General features: G+C 35.4%; 4 protein-coding genes across 4 annotated transcripts; 3 read left to right on the forward strand and 1 right to left on the reverse strand.

The window, feature by feature from the left end:
• The first annotated feature begins 1,086 nt into the window (after positions 1-1,086).
• Positions 1,087-5,004, forward strand: LOC132174851 (aldehyde dehydrogenase family 2 member B4, mitochondrial). The gene is made up of 11 exons (XM_059586554.1): positions 1,087-1,265; positions 1,984-2,118; positions 2,269-2,411; positions 2,533-2,686; positions 2,780-3,009; positions 3,097-3,186; positions 3,266-3,439; positions 3,527-3,664; positions 3,978-4,115; positions 4,207-4,268; positions 4,419-5,004. Exons 1-11 carry the CDS (start codon positions 1,187-1,189, stop codon positions 4,690-4,692), a joined length of 1,617 nt encoding a protein of 538 aa, XP_059442537.1. The 5' UTR covers positions 1,087-1,186; the 3' UTR covers positions 4,693-5,004.
• A 2,792-nt stretch (positions 5,005-7,796) lies between these two features.
• On the forward strand, positions 7,797-10,004 carry LOC132175761 (U-box domain-containing protein 19-like). Its single transcript, XM_059587807.1, has one exon. It carries the CDS (start codon positions 7,803-7,805, stop codon positions 9,870-9,872), a length of 2,070 nt encoding a protein of 689 aa, XP_059443790.1. The 5' UTR covers positions 7,797-7,802; the 3' UTR covers positions 9,873-10,004.
• A 6,464-nt stretch (positions 10,005-16,468) lies between these two features.
• Positions 16,469-17,360, reverse strand: LOC132176106 (RING-H2 finger protein ATL64-like). Its single transcript, XM_059588231.1, has one exon. The coding sequence runs from the start codon at positions 17,081-17,083 to the stop codon at positions 16,646-16,648; it is 438 nt and encodes a 145-aa protein (XP_059444214.1). The 5' UTR covers positions 17,084-17,360; the 3' UTR covers positions 16,469-16,645.
• A 2,797-nt stretch (positions 17,361-20,157) lies between these two features.
• On the forward strand, positions 20,158-21,716 carry LOC132176383 (bidirectional sugar transporter SWEET5). The gene is made up of 6 exons (XM_059588574.1): positions 20,158-20,200; positions 20,481-20,517; positions 20,629-20,845; positions 20,980-21,141; positions 21,224-21,343; positions 21,600-21,716. Exons 1-6 carry the CDS (start codon positions 20,158-20,160, stop codon positions 21,714-21,716), a joined length of 696 nt encoding a protein of 231 aa, XP_059444557.1.
• The last annotated feature ends 217 nt before the right edge of the window (positions 21,717-21,933 follow it).

A 21,933-nucleotide genomic window follows, 5' to 3' on the forward strand; every position in this document is an offset into this window, starting at 1 on the left:
CCAACAAAAAGCCAACAAAAAACTGATTTAACCGATTAGTTAATCGATTACCGATATGACCGATAATTTTTGATCATATCTTTTATCGGTCAGTAATTAATTAAGATTTGATTAATCGATAAACTCATTAACTGAATATGATGGATACCCAGCCCTAATCTGAAGTTCTCAGACACCAGATAAAAAGTAAAAGCCAAATAATCCTTATCGTCTTTTCTGTCCGAAGGGCCCACTCAAGGAAAAAATTCACCTGATTCACAGCGCCTGTTATTTTCTATGCCTCTCATTTGGGTAATGAAAAAGAAAAATGGTTATAAACTATACTTTTATTTTAACAATGTTGAAATGAATATCTCTACTAACCTTTAAATAGTTTTTTTAAACATTTAATATAAATATCATTTAAATAATTTTGATTTATATTTAATATCTATTTATTCTTATATTCATTTTCTTTTGATATAATTCTATTTCTAAATAACTATAATTATTTTAAAACTGAAAATTTTTTATATATATAATGAAAATAATATTCAAAAAATTATATGATAAGTTTTAAATCACAATTTTTTTAAAAAAATTTAAAAATAATAAAAATAAATAAATTTAATCACTTAACCAATATTTAACATTTTTCTTAAGTATAACTTCAAACTTCAAGGATTACCAATAAGCCGGAAATTTGGACAACGCAGCATACATGTGTCATAGTAAGCGGGGGAGTAAACTGTTGATGATAGTGACGATTGCAGACAACCGAACAAACTTTCTGTTTTTCCATATCCAGTCATTTTGGGTACAATTACAAAAAAATACATTGTCTTTTCTCTAATTTTTAGTATTTGAAGAAACATTATCTGTAAAATTTAAAAATTAAATGATAAAATTAAAAAAAAAAATTGAAAAAGTCTCTTGCTAAAGAACAGAAGCCATTGTGAGATTGCTTGGCAGCTTGTGAAAGCATTGGAGGGCCTAATAGATAATATCTAAATCAGGTCACTTTCTTATATTTTAAGTTATCTAAAAACCCCAATAATTACGGCACCGTGGCATTTAAAAAGTCACAATCTCACCTCATGGAGAGAGGGAAAGAGAGTGTTTTTTCTTCCCTACTTTAGCCTGAAAAAACAGAGCACTCTGTTTTATCTTCTAGGATAAAAGTATCTTTTGAGGTTACTGTGTGGCCATGGCTTCTCGCAGGCTCTCCTCGTTGCTGTCTCGCTCTCTTTCTGCTTCTGGGTCTGCTTCTCTGCTTTCCTTTCCAGGTGACCTCTTCCACCATGCTCTTCTTGGTGGCTTTTCTTCGTTTTTCATTCTTGATAACTATGATGGTGATGGTGTTGATGATCTGGGTATGAGTGATACATATTTGTATCTTCATGATTTGTATAAAGTGTCAATTTTTTTAACAATTTTTTTTCATTTTGTATAAAGGTTTTGCGTTGATTTTTAGCAGAGAGAGCTTAGCAATCTTGAAACTTTAATTGTGTAAGCTCTGCCTGTTTATTACGAGAATAGAGGAGAAACGAAGAACAAGGGATTTTGAATCGGATATTCCTCTATAAAGTCCTTTTCACTTTATAAGGACTGAGAAAAGATAAACCTTGAGTCAGCTTGGCATAAATGTCTTGCTTTGTTTGGATGATGATGATGAAAGAAGATCAATAAAGGACTAGATTCAAAAATTGAATCTTTTTGAGTGATGGGGTTGCTTCTGTTTTTGGAGCTTATCTAGAATCATAGGAGAAACCCAGCTACTATTCAACTGGTGAACATGCCCCTACTAAAATCAGAAAAAAGATTAAAGGAAATATGCTGTTTGGTGAATGTTGGAAATAATCGGATACCACAATCTTATACCTTAATTTGAAATAATCATTTTCCTTTCTATTTCTTTTGATTGTTCTCCTTTATTTATGTTTTAATTCATACACCTTTTACAAAATTTGTTTGATAAAGTTATTTACAAACAATGATCTTCAGGAAGAACTTCTGGCTGTGGAAGACGCATCAGCAGGTTTAGCACTGCTGCAGAACCTGAGGACTTGATTACTCCACCTGTTCAGATAAATTACACCCAGCATCTGATTAACGGGCAATTTGTAGATGCTGCATCAGGTAATGTTTCCCTCGAAAAAGCCTAATAGCTTTTCTTTCTTTCTTTCTTTCTTTCTCTTGAAGTACTTTTTACCAATTGGTCTTCTACAACATTTCTGTCATTGATGATGCATGTGAAGGAGCTAATGTCTGACATTCTGTCGGTCTCAGGAAAAAAATTTCCGACACATGACCCTCGTACTGGGGAAGTGATTGCCCATGTCGCTGAAGGTGATGCAGAAGATATCAATCGGGCTGTAGCTGCTGCTCGGAAGGCATTTGATGAGGGACCATGGCCAAGGATGACCGCTTATGTAAGAAAAAACCTCCTGCTCCTATTTTCCTGTTGTTATTCAATTAGTATGTGAGTGATTCCTAATACAGATAAATTTTGTCAAATTATGGTAAATTTGCACCAAAATATATACTTTCCAGGAAAGATCGCGGATATTGATGCGATTCGCTGATTTGGTTGAGAAACACAGTGATGAGATTGCAGCTCTAGAGACATGGAACAATGGAAAGCCTTATGAACAGGCTGCCAAATCTGAGTTACCATTGTTTGTACGGCTATTTTACTACTATGCTGGTGAGATCACTAAAACTAATCGAGTATTGTTTGTTTGTTTTTACTATTGCTTGCATTGTGTTCTTCTAATGCTTTCCAGTACAAATTATTCAGGCTGGGCGGATAAAATCCACGGACTAACTGTTCCAGCCGATGGAGATTATCATGTACAAACATTGCATGAACCAATTGGAGTTGCTGGACAAATCATTCCCTGGAACTTTCCTCTTGTCATGTTTGCTTGGAAAGTTGGGCCTGCTCTAGCATGTGGTAATACTATTGTCCTGAAGACGGCAGAGCAAACACCTTTGACTGCTCTCTATGTGGCGAAGCTATTCCACGAGGTAGGTTTGTTGAGAGCAAATGCATTTTGTTTCTTTGCATTTCCTAAGTGATCATCTTGTAATCTATTCTGCGTCCTTTGGTGACAGGCTGGTCTTCCTCCAGGTGTTTTAAATATAGTTTCTGGCTATGGTCCAACTGCTGGTGCAGCTCTTGCCAGCCATATGGATGTGGACAAAGTAAGTTAGGCGTCTTCATGTTATAACTCATGGCTAAATGAAGTTGCACCTATTGAAACGAGTTGCAATGCTTTTGCAGCTAGCATTCACAGGATCAACTGCTACAGGAAAAATTGTACTTGAATTGTCTGCAAAAAGCAATCTTAAGCCGGTAACACTAGAGCTAGGAGGGAAATCACCTTTCATAGTATGCAAGGATGCTGATGTTGATAAGGCTGTGGAGCTCGCACATTTTGCTCTGTTTTTTAACCAGGTTTGTTCAAGTGATCTTCTCATAGAGCTGGATTTGTTAGGATGTGAATGCTCTCTAATTAATAGATAAATGCTATATTGTCTCCAGGGGCAATGTTGCTGTGCTGGGTCTCGTACATTTGTACATGAAAGTATATATGATGAGTTCCTAGAGAAAGCAAAGGCACGTGCTTTGAGACGCGTTGTTGGTGATCCCTTCAAGAAGGGTGTGGAACAAGGTCCCCAGGTATTGAGACATGAGGATGAAATGGTTGGCACAATCTGATTATTTCCAAAAAAATTGGTTTATCTGTCTTCTGCTGTCCTTGACAGTTTAATGTAGGCTTCTTCTAAGTTTCTCCAGTTCCTGATTTATTTTACAATTTAGTTCACAATCAAATTGCAACAGAGCTGGCATGGATAGGGGAGCATTCTTTTCAATATAAATTTACACTTTCTGAAAAAGAAAATGTAGAACCCATAGAATTACAATATACCCATGGATTTCAATGAGATAACAAATCAAGTAATGCTGTTTCTGGACCTTATGAAAATCACAGATTGACCCAGAGCAATTTGAGAAAATCCTTAGATACATAAGATCTGGAATCCAAAGCAATGCTACCCTTGAATGTGGAGGTGACAGATTAGGCTCTAAAGGCTACTTTATTCAGCCCACTGTCTTCTCAAATGTTCAGGTACTTATTATTTCTCTCTGACAATTGCTTTAATCATTATGGATGAAATATCATATGGTGTAACATGAGTTTGACTCTTTCATCTCTTCAGGATGATATGTTGATAGCACAGGATGAGATCTTTGGTCCAGTGCAATCCATCTTGAAATTCAAGTGAGTTCAAAAAACTTCCTTCAATTTGCTACAATTTTCATAAAAACTTCCACCACTCCCACAATTATACTATCCTTTTTCGAAATAAAAAAGAAGAAGAAGAAGATGGCTTTATTTCTGTTGATGAAATTTTTGGGGGTTCTATACCAGGGATACCGACGAAGTAATACGGCGGGCGAACTCGACGCGCTATGGTTTAGCTGCAGGAGTTTTTACTAGAAGCTTGGACACTGCCAACACCTTGAGCCGAGCACTAAGAGCTGGTACTGTGTGGGTTAATTGCTTTGATGTGTTTGATGCTGCAATTCCTTTTGGTGGGTATAAGATGAGTGGTATAGGCAGGGAGAAGGGAATCTACAGCCTTCATAACTACTTGCAAGTCAAGGCTGTTGTTACTCCTTTGAAGAAGGCGGCGTGGTTGTAAGTGTCTCAGTTTCGCTGGAGTAATTCTAGAAGTCACTCAAGTGTCCCTTTTGTGTCGTTCTAAGAATGAGGTGGCTTTTAAAATTATCATTTGATCAAAATTCAATAATGATCAGTTATAGGTTCAATGGTGATTTTAGAAGTTAAATCATTATTGGAGTGATGTAAGAAAGACACAAGAGGAACTTTCAGCATTACTCGTTCCACCATGTTGTCTCACTTTTCCTATTCTAAATAAGGATAGCATACAAGGTCAGCTTGTAATTGAAATGCAGAGAAAATAATAATCCTCGATGAAACTTGCTTGTTTGAACTCCACTGCCCCAAGTTTACGTTTGAGTCTTTGTCGAATCCTTATGTACCAAGTGGTCTCTTATATAAGGAGAATAAAGTTTTTCAACTCTGTTTGGAGAAAAACTGTCTTTAAAATGGACGAAACATAATTTTTTAATAATAATCATCAAAATTGGGCCACTTCTTGTTTAATATACACGCTTTGCAAAAACGATGACAATTATGGTAAGTAAGGATAAGACAATCACACAAAAAATAATACCAATATTTAAGTGACTCTATCAATGTGATGTACGTCCTTTTACGGAGGTGATCAAGAAAAAATTCACTATGAAAGATGAAGTATAAAAATATTTGAGAGAAATCACTCAGATTCTAATGTCCTAGAGAATATGTTGGTACAAACTGGTCTTTATTTTTCCCTCTCTTTTGGAAATAGACAGCGCTCTTTTTTTCTTTTTCTCTTTTGTGTAGCTATATATGTAATGCTCTCACCAAAATGACACATGTCCTTTATATAGGATGACTGTGGGAGCCAAAAATAAGAGAATCTCAAACCATGAATAAAACTAAAGGTCTTAGTGACTTAATGAGATGAGAGTCACTACATTAACAATATAGATATTAGACACATTAATGTGTAAGACCTAAATGACTCTCACAAATTCAATAATAATTTTTAAAATTGAGAAGATAAAGAAGGATTGAAGGAGGAAATGAATCGTTTATCTAGATATTATTACAGAAGTGCAATCTTGGCCTTATATCTTTTTTCTTGGTCGGTCGCAATTCCAACTTTTTTTTTTTTTAACAAAATACTCAAAATCATTTTCACATAAAAAGAAAAAAAAAGAAAAAAAACACTTTCTAATTTTGCTTAGGATCTCTTTTGGAGCAGGCTTTTTAGACCGAATTAAGTATGACCATCTCTTCATGAAGATAATTAAATCCTAGGTGGGAAGAAGTAAGCCTACTTCCCCATTAATAATATATTTTATTAATATTTATGGGTCAATTTATTTTGATGTGGAAAGATCAAGCGCGTTATGTATATTAGTCACAAAATGGTTGGTCCACGTCAAAGCTGTTTCCATTCATTAGTCAACATCATGCTTTTTGTTTAAATCAAATAAAGAAAAAAAAAAAAAATCAGCAGCAATTAGAAGGATTTAGGTCCACCAATAAGCATGATTAGTGAAAGTTCCAAGTTTGAATGAGTAATTAAGCAGATATGCATGAGAAAATAGATCCAGCTGATTTGTCACCATATAAAGGTGGGTGGGTGGGTGCATGTGAGTCTTCTTATGCCCCCACCATATATGAATGATTATTTCTCTTTAATTAATATTTGTATTCATATCAAGTTAATTATAATTAAATAACTTCGGAATTTTTTTTTTTTTTTTTTTGAATTTATTAAAAGAAAACTTGCACTATGATCCTCCACGTATCCAGGCTCCAATCTTTTAATGCCACGTACCATGATCATAAACATGCAAAGGCACGCTTCATGCCTGTATGGAAAACATCACCATCCACCGACAATCAAAATCTTAATTTTTGTTCTTTCATGTGGCGAAGGTTTAGAGGATGTTTTGTTTGAAAAAAAAAAAAAAGAGATTTTGATGGACATAAAAATGGAAGTAATTTTATAAGCATTTTGAGTTTTTATTTATTTTGAAAAAAAAAAAAACAAAATGAAAAAAGAAAACGTTTTATCATAAAACAATTTTTGTACAAAACCTTTTAGTTTGGCAAATATGTTTTCAAAATATTATTACGGATCGGAATCTTTGCAATTGAGAGAAGACTTCGTATCAATCTCGTCGAAATCCCTCTCTTTAATTGAATAAAATCACTATTTGTCTCCAAATAATAACTTAATCGGTAGTGGACTATGCCTTATGAAGCGGAGGTCACTAGTTCGAATCATTAATTCATTTTTCTTGTGTAGACATGCCAAAAAAATAAAATAAAATAAAATCACTATTTCAAAAATGAATAGTATTATTATATATAGAGCTTAAATGCTTAACTATAATCAGTTAAATAAAATGTATCTTATGATACTAATTAAAAATATTATCAATTGAACCTACTTATTATTTTGGAAAGAACATTATTTTATAGTCTTATTGTCAAAAAAATGCAAAATATTAGCAAAAATCTAACTTCACAACACAAGCTCCAAATATTTGACTATACTATATACAGATGATTGTTATCGTCATCTTAAATCGACGTGTTCAAAATGTATTTGATTCTCTTATATATATACATTTAAAAACAATTATAAATATTTTAAATACATGTCAATATAAAATATTTTATTAAATAAATTATTTTAAACTTATTTTAAATATAAAATTCTTTAAACCCAATCTAAAGAAAATACACGTATTTTGCCTTAAAAATTAAATTATATTCCAGTCAGCTTACTTTGCTTTGACACACTTTCCCTGGCTACCATGTCACTCATGGATATGTCCACGTTTCAGGGTCGGTCACAGGGACCCACCAGCCATCACTTCAGTTATTGACAAACTTGTCCGTACACCAATTACTCCTACCAAATTCCTGAGGGGAGGATCCAGGAAGTCTCACCTGCCAACTCCACACTGCCACGTGTCAAACTATACACGTGTTCATCATCCTCAACCGCCACAATCTGTGTCCCTGAAAGGCCCCTCCAGCGATCGCACGGCAGTTGGCACCATCTTCTACCACGTGTCCCCTAGATTTTTTTTTGTACTTAGTACTCCTCCCGGCAAATGTTCACGAAACAGAGTTACCCTGTTTTTCATTCTAACACTTGCTATGATTCAAAAGTTCAATCGGAGTGATCGCCGGGCTTTGAAATTTCCGGCGGTTCACCCATGCGAAGGTGTATCCCCAGAGATCCTTCTCAGCTCCTTAATCACTCTCTCTCAACACATATGCAATAACCAAACGAAACTCTTTGTGACACAACGACGAAATGCCAGAGAAACAGTTCGCCAAATCGGGATTCTTCTCGTGTACTTTGAGGAAATAAGGAGCCGCGGTTTAACTCTATCGGATTCTTTTGTTCTCTGCTTCTCCGAGCTCCACCTCACATTCCAGAAAATCAAGTTCTTATTGGAAGATTGTGGGCGGGAAGGCGCTCGGCTTTGGATGCTGATGAAGTCTGAATTCGTTGCTATGCAATTCCGGATGCTAATACGGGCTGTCGCTACGGCTCTTGACGTTATTCCGTTGAGTTTGATCGATGTGGGTGGCGAAGTGAAGGAATTGGTTGAATTGGTAGCCAGGCAAGCACGCAAGGCAAAGTTTGACCTCGACCCAGATGACGAAATGGCCTCAAGACGAGTCCTTTTCATCTTGAATCAGCTCGAGAAGGGGATCGAGCCGGAGTTAAGCTCTGTAAAGAGAGTTCTGGGTTATCTTGAAATTCGAAGCTGGAGTGATTGCAACAAAGAGATCAAGTTCTTGGAAGAGGAGATCGGTTTCGATTGCTCCGACAGCGACGAGCGAGAGTCTCCATTTCTGAGCAGCTTGGTGGGATTGACGAGCTACTGCAGGGGAGTGATATTTGAAGAATTAGATAACCGAAACGCCGAAGAACAAACCGATGCGAGGTGCGGCGCGGCGGAGACGTTGATGAGTTGCTTCAACCCACATGACTTCCGGTGCCCAATTTCGCTCGAGCTAATGACCGATCCCGTCACTGTCTCGACTGGTCAGACCTACGACCGTTCTTCGATTGAGAAATGGCTGAGAGCTGGAAACATGCTCTGCCCCAAAACAGGGGAGAAGCTAAAGAGCAAAGAGTTGGTCCCCAATTCCACTCTCCGAAACCTTATCCAGCAGTTTTGCGTTAACAACGGCATTTCGATTTCGTCTACCAAGTCCGGAAGCCGGAGTCGTGACATAACGAGGACGATTGCGCCGGCTAATCCGGCAGCCGCCGAAGCAATAAGATTTCTTTCCAAATTTCTCGCCAGGAGGCTGGTTTTCGGAACAACCGACCAGAAAAACAAGGCGGCTTTCGAGATTCGTTTGCTGGCAAAATCGAACATTTTCAATCGGTCTTGTTTGGTGGAAGCAGGCACAATCCCGCCTCTGTTAAACCTTCTGTCTTTTAGCAGTAAGTCAACGCAAGAGAACGCCATTGCAGCCTTATTGAAGCTGTCGAAGCATACTACGGGCAAAAAAGTGATCTTTGAAAGTGGGGGATTGAGTTCGATTCTCAACGTTCTTAAGAGGGGGCTGAGCTTGGAATCGAGGCAAGTAGCAGCAGCAACATTGTTCTACCTTTCTTCGGTTAAGGAGTATCGGAAATTGATCGGAGAAGGACCGGAGGCCATCCCGGGTTTAGTGGAGCTTATCAAGGAAGGCTCAAATTGCGGGAAAAAGAATTCCGTGGTCGCCATTTTCGGACTTCTTCTCTATCCCAAAAACCATCAAAAAGTGCTTGAAGCTGGCGCTGTTCCATTGCTGTTTGATATTTTAGCCTCTTCCGACAATGCTCAGCTCATTGCAGACACCCTAGCAGTTCTTGCTTCACTGGCTGAGAATTTCGATGGAACAATCTCTATTCTCCAAATTACCTCGTCTTTGCCACTGCTCACCAGGACTCTGCGGTCTTCCACATCGCGGGCAGGGAAAGAGTACTCTGTTTCGATTTTGTTGTCTTTGTGCATCAATGGCGGCGTAGAAGTTGTTGGTGTTTTAGCCAAGGACCCTTCGCTGATGGCTCCGCTGTATTCACTCTCAACCGATGGAACCTCTCATACAAGCAAGAAGGCTTGTTCGCTCCTAAAAATTCTTCATCGTTTTCATGAGACAAGCGCTTCTGGATTGATGTCTCCGGCGGCTCCACATGAAAGATTTGTTCCCGTCTGGTAGACTGCCCGTTGTAAATAATACACACATGCAGATGCAGGTGTATGTATATTTGAAATTGGCTCGGTTTTTTCAGTAGCTAATTTCTGTGTCAGTGTTTGCTTTTTTTTCATATATATATATACACACATGTTCTTCGATTTTTTTTCTTCATATATATTCGACCTTCATGGATGCGAATGCACAAGCTCATCAGCAAGATATCTTATGTAATACATGCGTCTCAATTTTCACCAATACAAAGTTAAATGGATGTTTGTTTTAATAAGCACGTGTGCGCAAGTTTTTTTTTCCTTTCTTGTTTCTTTTCATCGGCTCGTGTGTTGAAAGAATAAATGACATAGTGTTATGTGAATGATAGTCAATGAATAATTCTAAATGATTTACTTATGTTTTACTAAGAATGATGTGGCTATTAAAATCATTCTTAGATTAAAACTTAATAATAATCGATCACAAACTCAATGGTAATTTTAATAGTCACATCATTCTTAGTAGACACAAATAAGCATCCTAGAATTACTCGTAGTTAACATAGGCTATAAAAGGTAAGCATTCATAATAAAGAAAAATCGCGAAAGTTTTGGTGCTACTTAACCAACTTTTTTCTTTAATTTTATTTTTCCCATAGACATTTGTCTCGATTAAATTTTTGTAGGTTTGTTTATATGGATGACCAAACCATGTAAAATCTATTATTTCTATTTTTTATTTATTTTACTATTTCATTATATTTTTTTTCAATCGAGTCACAGAAAGAATAACTTGTACGCCAGACTATAATATCTTCGTACTATGTATGAATATAATGTTAAGTCAATGAATACTAATACAAGCCTCCTTGAATCTTTTGAGAACCACCCAAAATCCATTTTCACAGCCAAACGAGGAGCCGGTGAAAATGAGAGCAAACCAACAGTAAAAGAACAATAATGTCTTTTCTACTCAAACGACGCCGTTACAAAGACTTTGTTTTGCTTAAAAGTTAAAACCCTTACCCTGTACGTATTCTCTTTGCCTAAACCAGAACGTTCTAGGGATTTCATCCGAGTTCTCCCTCTCTCTCTGTAAGTCCGATTTCTCTCACTATTTGTCCAATTCGAAAAGCTAGGGTTTTTTCTCGGATTTCTATATGTATGTGTTGGTTTTTATGGAATGCGGCTTTGGCTGCAGGCACTAGTGTGACCTTTGGCAATGGCGGCAGAACCCAAGGCAGCGACTGAGGAGGCAAAGATCGATTTGTTCGAGGACGACGATGAGTTTGAAGAGTTCGAAATCAATGAAGGTAAAAAAAAAAGATTTTTTATTCGTGGAGAAAAGGAACGTGATCTAAATTTGATCTGAATATTAGATACTTGTTGTATGTTAATAAATTCAGCTACTGCTTTAAGAAATCGATAGACAAATTTTATCCATTAGCGCCATGGTTTCTGTTAGATAGTTTATGTTTAGGTCAGGATAGTTTTTGAGGAGAGGAATGGATTGGATTGTTTTATGATTTGGCTGTACTGTTGCTATTAGATCAATAATGTTACTGCTCAAAACAGTAGTAGTAATAGGGTAGTGGTAATGGAAGCTCAAGAGTGGGTAAGTTATGGGAAGGGATTTTCTAGGCTAATTGTTGTCCTGACTAAGTTGACTACAAATGCCTTAAGCCTTTTTGGTCAGTTGAAATTTTTCTCTGTATGCCTCCATCTAGAGTCTAGAGCCATATTCCTTTTTAGAATATTAGAGAGAAAGAAAACGAAGTAAGGTGTTATGTTTCCTGGGTTTGATTTGTAAGAGTTAAGATTCTACTTGCTTTACTGTTTTTGAGTAGGAGGGGCCATATTAGAAATTAAGGGATTCACAAATGTGGCCATTTGGGTCCGGACTTGGGAGTTTAGCAACCACTAGTCAACAACACAGGCTTATATTTTCATCCGGATCTTATGCAATGTTTGGGTTTGCCACTAGAGAAAAAAGGAAAGAATATATTAGAATCTCTTATTATTTAGCATTTATTTGTCAAATGAGGAAAAAATCTATCAAGGTGCCTTGGAGTTTTGACATAGCGGAAGCAAAGGGAAGGGAAAAGGATCACCGTCTTCTTTTTTGAATTTCTTGAAATCCTCAAGGAGAGAAAGTAATTATATCAAAGTCTACTATATTCAAATAGCGATAAAGAGGCATTGCCAAAACATAACGTATTTATACCTTCAAAATGCTAATCTCGTTAAATAAAGGAAATTACTAAAAACATATTAAGGCAACATAAGAAATGCTAAACCTAAGCCTAAATTCAAGTGGCGTGTAGATTTAGGTTTAGCAATTTATGTTTTCTTCAACAGTTGCTAGGGGTTACTTGGTAATTTTATTTATTTTAGGAGATTAGGCTTAGGAAGGTATAAGTATGTTGTGTGAGCCTCTTTATCATTATCTAAATAAAATAGACTTTGGTTTCATCATTCTCTCTTCTCCTTGTGGATTTCAAACAAATTCAAGGAAGAAGACAATGATCTTCATCACTTCCTTCTTCTTTGGCTATGTCTAGTTTCCTCATTTTGTTCTTCATCACTTCCTTCTTCTTTGGCTATGTCCAGTTTCCTCATTTTGTTCACAACTGTTGTGTTCTGTTTAGTTTATTGCTGGAAAGGTAGCATGTGGTACATGTCTTCTGACATTGGATAGAGGGACCTTGTTTGTTTTGTGAATAATTGAAAGAAGTTGCTAAAGGTACAAGTTGCATGATGGTAAATTCAAAAAATTTGTGAGAAGAGAAATGGACATTTGACTGCCAGTACTTGTTTCAGGGATAGTAGGTAGCTGACAACAATTTTAAGCAGGTTGGCAATTTGCAAAATTTTATTTACACACGTACCACCCGCTGTGCTGATCAGCTTATTCATCTTCTGAAAGAATCTTTCTTTTTCTTTTGGGGTTTAGGTTTTTTTTTACTTATCAAAAAAAAAGTTAGCCTTTTGTAGATATGACAAGATTGCTTGTTGAAGAAGGCAATCAGGGAGCGTAACTGATGCGCTTGATCGTATGCTTGTAGTGCATTCAGCCCTTTTTGTTGCCGAAATTCTTGTTGTGCATTCAGCTTATTCATCTTCTGAAAGAATCTTTCTTTTTCTTTTGGGGTTTAGGTTTCTTGGGTCAAGTTTGCCTTTTGTAGATATGACAAGATTGCTTGTTGAAGAAGGCAATCAGGGAGCGTAACTGATGCGCTTGATCGTATGCTTGTAGTGCATTCAGCCCTTTTTGTTGCCGAAATTCTTGAGTAGATATGCTTGCATTTTCCGTCTCACCCTATACGGATTTTGCATTCATCAGCTCGGACATTTATTTATTTATATACTTATTAAAAAAAAAAAACTAAGGGCCTGGTGTATATTATTGAGATTGGATATTATATGCAGAATTTTGGTTGGGTTTGTTGTGTTGCTGTTGAGACACAAGTAATGATGCTGAATGATTTTGGTTCTCCAAGATCTTGATACCCTTTTCTCTTCTCATGAGACTCAGACAAATGCTGTGTACTTCTTTTGCTCCGGTATTTCAAAATATTTATGAAGTTCTTTGTTGTTCTTATCTCTCTCACTCACACACTCACACACGCACAAACTCACAAACACTAAACCACATACTTTGCTACTTCAAATTTGCAAGATTTGAGAAGCACTATTTAAGGTACGCAGCTTAAAAAAAAAAAAATCCCAGACAATTCTTTAGATCCTGTACGTGCATTGATCTTTGTGTTTCATATTCTGTTGTCGGTATATATTTTGTTTTCATTAGCAGGAGATGAAATCTTATGCAATTGGTTTTAGTTGCCTATTTAACATAAGATTTATGGGAAAAATTGAATTTAGTCCTTCGGATTTTGCTAGATTTCAATTTATGGGAAAAATGGGGTGGTAGTTTATTGGAGCAAAATGTAATTTACCTTTTTTTTTTCTTTTTTTTTTTCTTAAAATAAAAAAAATTGAGAGTAAACTTGTAATATATGGTAGGAATAAGATTGAAGGTACACGACAACTTAGGGACTAAATTTGATTTTTCCCTAAAGTTTATTGACTGGATACCTAGACCTAAAAATAGGAGCATAAGTTGTGCCTGCTTTGTGAACTTCTTTATTTATTTATTGTTTTCCTAACTGCTATAACGTATGGCAGAGTGGGAGGACAAGGAGGAAGGAAAAGAAGTGACACAGCAGTGGGAAGACGATTGGGATGATGATGATGTTAATGATGACTTCTCTCTGCAGTTGAGGAGGGAATTGGAAAACAATACGGAGAAGAACTGAGCCAACATTTTAGGCTCATCCTTGTTTTCATTCTCTGCACATGCACATACTTATTCTCTAGCTGCTCTCTTTCCTGTCGTGATGTATGCACATTATATTTGCTGAAACCACCATATGAACTTCTGTATTAAATCTTTTGCTTGGTATAACTATGGAAATGTACCCCCAAGGTTAGAGCACTAGCACTACTGCTGCAGTAGCTTCCCTTTGATTTTTCTTAAGTTTAGTAAATAAAATTATTTTTTTGTTTTCTTATCAAAATATAATTCACAATAGCTTCCCTTAACATTTCCTTATACCATTAAAATATTATTTATTTACAAAATACAAGTTCTTTACTTACCTTCACATTTTTTACAAAATTTCAACACAATCCTCAATGAAAGACAAAAAGATGAAAGATGAGAGGAAAGCGAAATGTTTATATTAATGTATAGAGAATTACTTTTGGTTTTCTACACATTGAGAAACACTGTAGCTACTCAAGGGTATTGGTTAAATTTAGGAAAACTGATGTGGATGAGTTTTTGTAATTTTTTTTAAAATTTTTTTTCCTAAATATAGGGAAATGAATTGGTTATAGGATTATATGCGGCTAGTGCTCAAATATAGTTTTTGAAGAGTACAACTGCAAAGAAGTATAATGGTAGTCGCTGAAGTGGCTTAGCATAATTGGGATAGTTCCAATGGCTATAACCACTAACTGCAACCGCCTTGAGTGGTTATTCAAACCAATAATAAGTGGTTTTATAACTGTTTTTTTTTATATGGGTTTTTGGGCTTTTTAAGTGTTTTGGGCTATCAATTAACCTATTTTTTTTTGGCTTATTTTAAACGATTTGAGCCAAAGTGTTCCCAAAAAGAAGAAAAGAACATACTTTTTTAAGGCTAGGCAATGTTTTTGAATAAGGCTTGGCCCAAAACATCACATACCATATTATATTTCATATACATACAGTTATACACGGCCAAAACAACGTCGTTTTGACTGTTATATTAATATATTATAATTATTATTAATATAAAATATATAATATATATTTATATTATAATATATAAGAGTAGGCGGTTAATAGTTATTAACAACTTTTTTTTATCCTTACAACCGCTAACCTCAATCACCCTAGGCGGTTAGCGGTTAACGGTTAGAGATTGACAGGGCAGTTATAACCGCCCCCATTTGAACACCCTTAAGGTCCATGACATGATTGTTTTTGTATAAAATAGTTATACATTTGAGGTGGGATCACAAAGGTCTCGGTATCTAAAACTCTTTATCATGGATCCCGATCGAATGCAATGAGCTGCAATACTTGGCAGTCTAAAGCATGTGGGGCTAGAGTCACTCACATGAATTGCTCCGTATCACATGTAATACAGACAACTCATTGCGTCTGATTCGGATTCTAATTTTATTTTCTATGCAATATTGCTGATCTCTGTACATGTACAAATGCAATCATTTTTAGAGAGGGAAAAGAGCCCAAATGCATCCTAATCAGGTTCCTTTGTCTTTTTCTATGGAGACTGGAGTGCTTTTTCTTTTGTGCTCTATAATGCAATCTCTATGAAAAACGTGTTAATCTCTGTGATCGTGTTTGGCAAAGCGCGTTTCTAAAGCTTTTCACAATAATTGCTTTTTTTTGCTCTTTAAAGAGGTCTTACTCTCTTAATTAAGCTCCTGGTGGACCCACGGCCTGAAGCAACTTGCTTCTACCATACATGAGTCATGACATTACATAATGGGGTGGGTTGAAGACAACCAAAGTTGTTGAATTTTACAAGGTAATAAATAAGCACAAACAGAACTTACAATCATCCATTAAAAAACAAAAAAACAGGATCTTCATCCGCTCTATTAAACGCCCAAATCTACCAAAATATGTGATAAATCTAATGAGCAGTTTTAAGTGCCTTGTTCATGCTAGCTATCAAAATGCAAGGCATCCATAAACTGCGCAGTAGGTGTAAAAATCTTAAACTAAAGCTGAACGAGAATGTGGATGCCAAATCTAATTCTAGCTGGACTTGCTAAGATTATTGTTTTTTTATTTCAATCTGATAGAAGGAGTCTGGTACAGTGCATATTTGTAAGGACTTCCCTTTCCTGACAAGCAAATTCCTATCCTAAAGAAAAGCTTTTCAAGAAATTTCAAGGAAACTTCTTCTACTTCATTAAAAAAATCCACCTAAATTCAATTTCATTGATTGATTCTGCTGCAGACAATTATATTCCCACATCAAGCAAATTCTGCAGTTCATTATATCAGCCAAAAAAAACAAAAGCACAAGGAAAAAGCAGGGGCTAAGATTCTCAGAAGACCACATTTGTTCCATGTATTGTGTTTGAGTGGACAAAAGCAAACAAGAACCTCACTCTCATTGAAAATGAAACAGACAACCAGCATTCAAAACAAATCTAAAACATCTGGGCACTAAAGCTGGCAGCTGCAGAAGTAGATGCAGAATTGAACCAATTCTGACGGCTCTATGTCAATTCATCTCCAACGCTAGTTTCTTCTCTCAAAATCACGTCAATCTTGGGCGGATTAACGCAAGTTCGACAAATTGGGCAAATGGGTGTCTTCAACAACCACGAATCTATGCACTGGACATGGAAGCTGTGCCTGCAATTCGGTAATAACCTGCACTTATCACCCATTTTGAAGTTGTCCAAGCAGACGGCACAATCAACAGAGCTAGACCCTTTCTCTGCCGCCTTGTAGTCAAAGCAGGGGAGCCTTTCGAGGTCCCCAGTGGACATCCTTTTGGTCCCGTTGCTTCCCCTTTGAACCATATTATTGCCTTGATGATTCCCTCCCCTGAAAGCTCTCCCGGCGATGCAGACATGAATGATCACCAGAACAGCAATACCCACAAACAAAAGAATGACAGAGACGACTAACTCCATTTCCTTGCTCTTCATAATAGGAAGAGAGATTGCTAGCTCTCTCTTGCTTTTCTTGACCCAGCAAGCAGCAATACCAAAAGTCACCTCATTCACATTCCGTACTATTTCGAACACAGTGACCCAGAAGCGCAAAGCTTGTGAACGTCACAGTCGTACATCAAAATCACAGATCCTTACAAAGTGCTTTCATGAAAAAAGCTGAAGAGAAATTCTAGAGGAAAAGAAGATAACATGTGTTCCTTGAGGTGGGCAAAACAGAAACTGAAGTTCGCATTTGGTTACAAGTGGGCCGCTTCTGTCTTTTCTGGATTCAGGCTTTTAAGCTTCTCAGAGCCGCTGTACCCTTACCAACAATACTCTGTTTTTTACTCCAACTTACACATTGGCCCTCCAGGTATTACAAAGGTTTTTTTTTTTTTAATAATATTTTTATTCTACGATATTGACGTGTCGGTCTTAATTTACCTTTGAATATATATATATTAACAACAACTGATTCAAGGGTTGGTTGATACTATTACAGTAATATTGTGAGATAAAAATATGATTTTTAACATTACTCTAAAGGGATTGCGGAATTTTAATTTATTCCATAAGTTTCTAAATCTCAATGTTAACTTCTTGTGGACAGAATGAGTTAAACAAAAGATGCGCAAAACTTAGGGAATTTAAAGTGGGATTAAAAACTGAGGGAACAAATTGAAATTGCGTAATTACTTACGAAGTAAATTTTTTTTTCCAAGAAAAAAAAAAAAGAATACCATTTTATATATAAAAATGTCTTTTTGTCTCAAAATAAATGGGATGGTTGCAAATAATACGCATTTATTGAAGAGGCATGTTACACATTATTCGTTCAACCATCTTTAAACCATTGAATTCGTGGACTCGTTTGAGTTCCACACAAATTCAATGAATTCGCATATTCAATATAGAGAAATGGGATGAAAAATAATTTTTCATTTCTCTTTATTATACAATACAAAAATATTATACCCTTTCTAGAACACTTTTAGATTGATTCGATATATATATATATATATATATATATATATATATCATCTCAAATTTGATAAAAATTAAAAAATTAAAAAAAAAAAAAAATCAACTTTCCAAATTAGCTTGACTGCAGGGGGCAGATGGGATAAAACTACAATCCAAGTTGCTGGAAAAAGGGGAAGTTTTAGGTCACATATTGTTATCAATCTACAGGCTTTTAGTTGTCACCATTTTCTAAACACACTATACTTTCTTGCTTGATCATCAATCTCACTTCAAAAGGTTACTCATTTTTATTAAATAAATAAAAAAATCAAATACCAACCTCCAACTACCCTTGAATTGTCTTCATTATTTATTTCAATCTCTATTAGGGAGTTGGGCAATTGGTATGCATCAATCTCATTCATCTTGATGAATATTTTTGTAAATACAGGGGTCAAAGCATAATAATCTTTTCGTGTGGTTCCTATGGCCATTATTTCTTAATATTTTTCTTAGCCGAATTCCAATGACCTTTCATCTCAAGATAAACCCATCCCTTCATGCACTTAGGCAGCTAATCCTAGTTATATAGTGATAGTTTAATTAAGAGAAATGCTAATCAATCGTTGGATCCTTTATTTTTTTTTATTAAAAAAAAAATCAAAAAAAAAAAAATCAAAAACCTGATTGACAGTGCCACATTAGCAAAGTATGATAAAAATATAGTTTCTGGCTTTTTTTTTTTTTTTTTAATTAAACTGAGAGTTTTATGTTGAGAAATGCTATATACCACTTCTTTTTTAAAAGGCTGATCCAAAAGCTAATTGACAGTGTCAAATCAATAAAGTGAAAAAAAATTAAAATAATAAATAAAAATGTAGTGGATAGCATTATATGTATGGAGTATTAGATTAGAGCCATTCATGTATGTATAAAATACTTTACTATAGGATAGAAACGTACGTCTATGATTGAAAGTGAAGTACCCATATCAAATCCATTCAACATTTAAACTAAATCTTAATCAATATAATCAAATTGGAAAGATTAACTAGCTAATGGATAAGGAATTATCTTCTAATCTAGTGGTATTTCTTTTTTCTTTTCTTTTCTTTTTTTATTGTGAAAATAAGATTATAAGTTTATTCTATTGCTTGGCCAAACAAATACAAAAGGAATACACTAATGGATATTATGGAGACATGTTATCCAATCCAAATTAACCTCATCTAAACCTTGAAGTCAAGCCGTCCAAACTTGTCCTGGTCACATCTACCCGATTTTTTTTTTTAATCTCCGTTTGTTATCCAAACTTGGGTTGCATTTATTTTTGGGGTGGTTTAATTAGAAAGAAAGAAAAAAGGAAAAAAGAAAAAGAAAACGATAATAATAATAATAATAATAATAATAATAAGACCACACAACTTATAAAGAAGATTCATAAATTTTTTAAAAAACTACTTTAATCTCTTTCTCAGTCAAAAGAGTAATAGTAGAAATCACGTTTTTTTCCCATCATTATCTTAACATGATAATTAACATGGTATCATCAATCAATCCTTAATTTTTTTTTTCAACTAGTGTTAATTGGCACTTTAGCAACAGAGTAAATAGTGATAGAATAAAAGTGCGGTTTGATGAACATTTCTTCAATAAACAAATCACCAATCCTATGGTGAATAAGTGATTGATAACATGACTGTTCATCTACAATCAAGATGTAGATAGTTTTAGTACCCCAAAATCATGAATTTATTCAAGAATAGATCATATCGGAAATAAAGGACAAAGTTACATGTGTACAAAGAGAATGCCTTAACGATTCAAGCTAGCACGCAGACATTTGCTCACTGGCTAATGATGTCCTTACAATGAGCAACATTCGACATTTGCGTCTGGTCAAGTTTTTTGTTCCTTAGACAGTTACAATCACCCGTCTTATGTTGCTATAATAATGACTTCTTGGGGAAAGTTTTGAGTTTTCCATAAACAACATCTGCAGAAACACCATCTCTGTTCTTCTTCTTCTTCTTCTTCTTGTTTCTCCATTTTCTTGTTCAAGATTAATCTCCATCTCCTTGCTAGCTAGCTGGACATTGCCCACTATGGTTAACACTGAGGCAGCTAGAATCGCTGTCGGCATCATTGGTCAGTACTTCAAATCTCCATCATACTATATTTATTTGTTTCATTTCATGTTCTGTAGAACTTTCTCATTTATCTGGTTTTTTTCTTTCTTCTTTAAGTTTTTTCTTGGCCATGGTCAATTAATACCAAGAAAATTAGTTTCATTAGTTTTAATGAAATAGGGTATAATCCCTCGTTACTGTCACTAACTAGGAAAATTAAGATATAATATATATAATTATATCCATAGCTGCATTATGCATATGCCTGAGTTTTTTTTTTTTTTTGTTCTCTTCTGCAGGGAATATCATCTCTATTGGCTTATTTGCCTCCCCAATGTAAAATCTCTCTCTCTCTCTCTCTCTCTCTCTCTCCGTCTGTCTCTGTTACATGCATGGATTGTTACATGTTCTTGCTAATAATCTTAGAATATGGCGAATAAATTGCAGCCCAACATTCATTAAAATAACGAAGGCAAAATCAGTGGAAGATTTCAAGCCAGACCCTTATGTAGCAACTGTAATCAATTGTGCAATGTGGTGTTTCTACGGTTTTCCCTTTGTCCATCCGGACAGCTTTCTTGTCTTCACAATCAATGGCTGTGGATTAATAATCGAGATCGTCTACGTTACCATCTTCTTCCTATACTCTCCCTGGTCAAAGCGTGTGAGTAAAACATGTCAAATATTTAACTGAAATATAGTAATTATAGAGTAACTTAATTAATATTCTAACATTTCATGTTATTTGCATGTTCTTCATTATCTTAACAGATTTGTGTTTGTTATAATTGATCTCAGCGGAAGATCCTCATTGCTCTTGTGATTGAAATCATCTTCTTTGCCTGCGTAGTTTTCGTTACCCTACATTTTTTCCATACCACCAAACATAGATCCACGATTGTCGGGATAGTGTGTATTGTCCTCAATGTATTGATGTATGCTTCACCCTTGACCGTCATGGTATGTGTATCTTCTCCAATGACATGCATGCATACATACCTACATACACATATATAAATCTATTTTCTTTTTCTTTTGGCAGCGCATGGTGATTAGAACAAGGAGTGTGAGGTACATGCCATTCACTCTATCAGTAGCCAACTTCTGCAATGCTGTCGTTTGGATGATTTATGCCCTCCTCAAATTTGATCTCTTCATCTTGGTAAAAATCTTGTTAATTCCCTGCGTAATTTAATCTAATCTAGTGTTTTGTTTAATAATTAGTGAGGAAATTAATATATAAAATGGAACATCACTCCTGCTATCCTAGCCTGTTGGTTCAACTAGTTCATATTCTATCCTGTTGGGGAACATGTTTTACTTAAAATAAGATGGATTTTTGTTTTCAACATATGATTTTTCAGTTTAAGACAATTATTTTCAGCAAAACTGACATTTTTCTTTTTTGATTGTTCTAGATTCCCAATGGTTTGGGAACTTTTTTTGGTTTGGTGCAGCTCATACTGTATGCCAGCTACTACAGGTCGACCCAATGGGACAGAAGAGCTCGGGAGGCAGAACTCTTTTATGCATAAGCATCTCACACTGCTATTTCTTGTTCAATCAGAGAAAAGTCCCACATACAAATATAGGAGAGATCAAGCAATTGTATCAGAAATGAAAACTAATACAGCAATCAATTTTCTAATATGGGTCAGCAACATATTCGCACCGATAGATCTGTAAAATCCAATTTGATCCATATTCATTTCATATATACACTATTAAATATGCAAAATTTAATATGAACAG

The sequence above is a fragment of the Corylus avellana genome, chromosome ca3 (assembly GCF_901000735.1).
Source record: "Corylus avellana chromosome ca3, CavTom2PMs-1.0".
NCBI classification, from domain to species: domain Eukaryota; kingdom Viridiplantae; phylum Streptophyta; class Magnoliopsida; order Fagales; family Betulaceae; genus Corylus; species Corylus avellana.

What these genes read in the sequence shown, in the direction of transcription:
- LOC132174851 (XM_059586554.1), top strand. Translation starts at nt 1,187, where the DNA reads ATGGCTTCTCGCAGGCTCTCCTCGTTGCTGTCTCGCTCTCTTTCTGCT. An exon ending in ATTTGTAGATGCTGCATCAG is followed by an intron (nt 2,119 to 2,268) that starts GTAATGTTTCCC and finishes TGTCGGTCTCAG; the next exon opens with GAAAAAAATTTCCGACACAT. An exon ending in GCCATATGGATGTGGACAAA is followed by an intron (nt 3,187 to 3,265) that starts GTAAGTTAGGCG and finishes ATGCTTTTGCAG; the next exon opens with CTAGCATTCACAGGATCAAC.
- LOC132176106 (XM_059588231.1), bottom strand. Translation starts at nt 17,083, where the DNA reads ATGAAGAGCAAGGAAATGGAGTTAGTCGTCTCTGTCATTCTTTTGTTT.
- LOC132176383 (XM_059588574.1), top strand. Translation starts at nt 20,158, where the DNA reads ATGGTTAACACTGAGGCAGCTAGAATCGCTGTCGGCATCATTG. An exon ending in AATCGCTGTCGGCATCATTG is followed by an intron (nt 20,201 to 20,480) that starts GTCAGTACTTCA and finishes TCTCTTCTGCAG; the next exon opens with GGAATATCATCTCTATTGGC. An exon ending in ACTCTCCCTGGTCAAAGCGT is followed by an intron (nt 20,846 to 20,979) that starts GTGAGTAAAACA and finishes AATTGATCTCAG; the next exon opens with CGGAAGATCCTCATTGCTCT.
- LOC132175761 (XM_059587807.1), top strand. Translation starts at nt 7,803, where the DNA reads ATGATTCAAAAGTTCAATCGGAGTGATCGCCGGGCTTTGAAATTTCCG.